The 5,193-nt window shown below is 33.2% G+C and overlaps 1 protein-coding gene across 1 annotated transcript; it reads right to left on the reverse strand.

Moving 5' to 3' along the window:
- Positions 1-3,969: 3,969 nt before the first annotated feature.
- On the reverse strand, positions 3,970-4,917 carry LOC149134707 (uncharacterized). The gene is made up of 2 exons (XM_089355814.1): positions 4,675-4,917; positions 3,970-4,317 (listed from the first exon to the last, which is right to left on the reverse strand). Exons 1-2 carry the CDS (start codon positions 4,915-4,917, stop codon positions 3,970-3,972), a joined length of 591 nt encoding a protein of 196 aa, XP_089211940.1.
- Positions 4,918-5,193: the final 276 nt, after the last annotated feature.

Below are 5,193 nucleotides of genomic sequence, written 5' to 3' on the forward strand. Positions count from 1 at the left end.
TCATTGTGGGTTTAATTGCGTTCCTATGTGTCTTCAAGAAAATAGATGCGATTTGCCAGTGTATAACATGTTGCTGTAAATTCTTCAATTTTGATTCCCTCCCCAACATCAATGCAAACAATTCTCCTCGTTGCAACAAGGTTTTCTCGTCGAATTGGTTACGAAACAGATTTCGTCGCAGCGGCCGATCTCGAACAATCACGCGAATCCCTAAAGCAATGAATCCACGATCCCGACCTGTCATCAACCAGCGTACTACACATACAGTGCTTCACCGCACCGTACCAGTAATTAGACACGGAATGCCGATGAGATTCCCTTCAAGGCGACCGATTAAGATTTCAACGTTAAAGTTTCCTGTTTGACCATCATGAAATAACTTTTTAGAAGATGATCATCATCATCTTAACGCCATAGACACATGCATACATATACATATACATATACATACATACATACATACATACATACATACATACATATATATATATACATACATATATATATATATATACATACATATATATATATATATACATATATATATATATATATATATATATATATATATATATATGTATGTATGTATGAATGTGTATATATATATATGTATGTATGTATGAATGTGTATATATATATATATGTATGTATGTATGAATGTGTATATATATATACGTATGTATGTATGAATGTGTATATATATATACGTATGTATGTATGAATGTGTATATATATATACGTATGTATGTATGAATGTGTATATATATATACGTATGTATGTATGAATGTGTATATATATATACGTATGTATGTATGAATGTGTATATATATATATGTATGTATGTATGAATGTGTGTATATATATATGTATGTATGTATGAATGTGTATATATATATATATGTATGTATGTATGAATGTGTATATATATATATGTATGTATGCACATATATATATGTATGTGTGTATGCACATATATATATGTATGTATGTATGCACATATCTATATGTAAGTATGTATATATATATGCATATATATGTGTGTATATATATATATGTATTATATATATGTATATATATATGTATTATATATATGTATTATATATATGAATATATATATATATTTATATGTTCTGATGTACAATTCTTGGTTCATGAGGACTCGTAATAAAATTGCTAATACACATCATAATGCCCTCGAAGCCTTCTCACATTCCTCAATGGAAAGAGATTGGCATATGTTATATAAACGTATACAGAAAGAAAGAGAAAGAAAAAAGAATATAGGTACGCACATATTGATGTATGTATATATGAACTGTCAATCTGCAATAAGCAATATGTTGCCTTCCTGTATACGTGTGGATGTCCGTTGTTTAATAAAATGGTTGACAGTTTTATGCAAGGAATTCAATATAGCCGAAATTTTGTCCTAATGCTTAATGTGACAGGAAAAAAAATCCTAATAGAAAAATAGAAATAATTGAGGGAACGTCTTGCTTTCTATTTATTTCATTTATTTATCATCATCATCATCATCATCATCATCATCCTTATTATTATTATTATTATTATTATTGTTATTATTATTATCATTATTATTATGCAAACATTTGAAATCATTATCATTATTATTATAAATTAATTTTGTTTTTAAAGAAAGCAATGTTTGATCATTTTCAGTACTGTACAGTGAGAACAGAAATTGAATATGCCATACATTATAATAATGTAACTATTAACAGAAAGTTAGTTAACTGGCTTTTACTTATTTGTGATAAATGAAATATTAGTTGATTGGTTTCGTAATTTATTGAATTTAGCAGTTTTTTGTATACATGATAGTCTGTCACACGCGACTTCGTGGTTTCCGGTTCGGTCCCATTGTGCAGCACGTTGAACAAGTGTCTTCTGTAATACCGAGGCGACTAAAATTTTGTGAATAAAATTGATAGACGGAAATTGAAGGAAGCTCGTGGCGTCGTGGTGTGTGTGTGCATATATCATCATCATCATCATCATCATCGTCATCATCGTTTAACGTCCGCTTTCCATGCTAGCATGGGTTGGACGATTTGACTGAGGACTGGTGAAACCGGATGGCAACACCAGGCTCCAATCTAAATTTGGCAGAGTTTCTACAGCTGGATGCCCTTCCTAACGCCAACCACTCATATATATATATATATATATATATATATATATATATATATATATATATATATATATATGGTTCAAATGTACAGAAAATAAAACAATTCAGAGACAGGTGAGGGAATAACAAGCAGGTGTATTGGTTCGACGCTCAATAGAAAGAGAGAGAAGAAAGAATATATATATATATATTTGAAGAAAAGCAACAAAAATGTATAAGGTTATTGCAGTACGTACGTTTCGTACAAACTTCATTTATTTATGTAGTGAGAACACTACATAAGATGTGCAATGAAAATGTACTCTTCAGCTGCATAGGATATTGGAAAAACGCTCGATATTATTTATTCACAAGTTCCATTTGCTAATAAAAGTTACAAAATTGTATATGTAAGAGAGACATGTAGTAAGATATCTTCTATTAGAGATATTTCAGACAGGGGATCAAATACAAAATTTACATTTAGATGCAGCGTAAATATAACATCTACATACGTATCTGGAAGACTTGTATTAGCAAATATGCTTCAAGAGGACAGAGCTTGGATTTAAACCCAATGTACAATATGTGCGTGTGTGTGCTTTGGAGTATTTGTTTGCATTTGCGGTCAACAAAAGTAATGGTCTCCGAGCGGTGTTACTGCTACTTTTATCAGCCAACAGTCTGCTCACCTGGTGCCTTCAAAGATGAGTAAAGTAAGAGTTTTTTTACTTGAAAAATGAGTAAGGGTTAACGGCAGGGAGAGTAAACCATATTCGCCTAACTTATACTAGCATTGGAAAACGGATGTAAAGTGAACGAACGAAAAGTCAAATCTGGATTAATGGAGCATCAGCTATTCGAAAATCGGACTTAGACTAAGATTTCAAACTCTCTTGAATGTAAGATTACCCATAGTGTGTGTAATCCAAACATAAGAATATTACTGGCAATGTCACTACCTATATGGTTGTGTTATACTGTTATGCTTAACATGTTGAATGAACAAATAGTAATAATAAACTGGGAGGAAAGCATTATCTTCGACATTATTATTATTATCATTAACTATCTGTATGTACAATTTGTTATTTGGAAGTTATGTATGTGAATTGAGAAATAATGAAATTGCCGAAAGATAAGAGCTGAAAGATTTCATATAAATGTACGATGTGGCCTTCGGATACAAGAATAATCGCTTGGAGAGAAAGGTAAGGAATGAGAATTATCATATTAAACGTGGGTCTAACGCAGTGTTTCCCAAACTTTTCGCGCCAAATTGCAATATTGCCCACGTATCGGCCAAAAAATGCTCCATCGCCCATCTGTGTAAAAAAAAAAAACCCTGACACAACCCCACTAACACAAAATCCACCCCCCTGTATCGTAGACTCGTTGCCCTGTTAGTGCCGTTTGTACTAAATATGCGGTTGTTTACAAACCCCTTATTGTGGGTACAGTTTTGCCATTAGTGTCAATAAAATTCAAACGTTAACTCCATATTATATTATAAAGGAAAAGAATAAAGCTTTTTAATGAGAACTATGTGTCTGGTGCGATGCAACTAGTGCATTCGGTTTCAAACCTGTCGACCTTAGCCGCAAGTCTCCTCGTTGTATCACATCCAGTCCAATTCTTTTATGGGAAAACAAAGTTCCAGCATGATTAAAACCAGATTCAACCAGGTATAAGGTAGGGAAGGCAAGCAAAAGTAATTTCAGATGTTTCCACAGACTGGGTAGGAATTCAATATACTCTGAAGGTACCAAAAATTTTCTTTGCCATTATGGCGATATCGCATTGTGGTGTCATTGTCATTTTGTAATTCTGTCAATTCCTACTGAACGTCATCCTTGCAATTGACTGCATCGACCCCAAACGGATTGCTATACCAATTTGGAATATTCAGCGCAATAACATCTTGAAATCGCTCCACCATGTTATCGTGCAATGATTGTAAATAGTTACGATATGTAGTGAAATCTTCATCAACTAATTCATTTTCCAAAGAATCAAGTTGTGGAAATTGATGAAATTGACGTTTTGAAATGTTAGTCTTATACAACACCAATTTTGAAATGAAGGTGATGATAAATGATTTACAATCAACGAGAGTTTTTCTGTTTCCTTGTAATAACTTATTCAAAGAAAAAGATATCGCACTTTGAAGCGAATAGTGGAGTATCTTCGAAGAAAGATATAATATGAAACAGTTCAACAAAGAGTAAAACACAGTTTTCTTTTGACAGCCACCGCACTTCGGTATGGTGTAAGAGTTTAGTATGGTCCTCATCATTTCTCAGACAGATTTGACGAAAAATTCGATCAGACAAGGGACTGGACTTCATTCACAGTCTTGATAACTACTGTAGCACACCATTCAACCTACTGTTCATATTTTTTGCCACTAAATGCTGCCAGTGTGCCAAGCAATGAACAGTTAGTATCTGGTGGGAAATGTCATGCTTTAGGAGAGATGGAAAAACTCTGTATCTTCCTATCATTGAAGGGGCTCCATCAGACGCACAGGCAAGAATATTACTGAGCGGATATTATGTTCAAAAAGGAAAGACTTGAGAGTGTGAAAAATAGTTTCACCTTTTGAATCAAGCAGAAATTTCTCTGTAAACAGCATTTCTTTACAAGGTTGAAGGTCTTCGCTGAAATACCGAACATATACCAACATCAAACATTGATTGTCCACAACAGTTGACTCATCCACTTGTATAGAAAATTCAGAACACTGGACAATATTAATGAGCTGATGTTTGACATTGTTGGCCATTTCATTGATGCTTCAAGAAATCGTGTTATTACTAAGTGGAATCTTCTTCATAATGTTATCAGGTTTTTCGTGCATAACGGTTGACAAAACCTCTTCGATAACTGGGCGAAGTAATGCTTCTCCAATTGTGTGAAGCTTCCCAGACTTAGCAACAAGCAATGCAATGTAGCACAATGCAATCAATCCGTCCTTCTCCTGTTTCCTGGAGTAGCGTGTTGAATGTTTGTATTTACTTTTTGAAAAAAGAGCTTAGTTACAAAATGTATGATAACGGCT

The sequence above is a fragment of the Octopus bimaculoides genome, chromosome 7, assembly GCF_046866305.1.
Source record: "Octopus bimaculoides isolate indiv1 chromosome 7, ASM4686630v1, whole genome shotgun sequence".
NCBI classification, from domain to species: domain Eukaryota; kingdom Metazoa; phylum Mollusca; class Cephalopoda; order Octopoda; family Octopodidae; genus Octopus; species Octopus bimaculoides.

Coding starts and splice junctions, on each gene's coding strand:
- LOC149134707 (XM_089355814.1), bottom strand. CDS start 4,917: ATGGCCAACAATGTCAAACATCAGCTCATTAATATTGTCCAGTGTTCT. Junction 4,318..4,674: donor TTGAACATAATATCCGCTCA/GTAATATTCTTG, acceptor CTTTCTTCGAAG/ATACTCCACTATTCGCTTCA.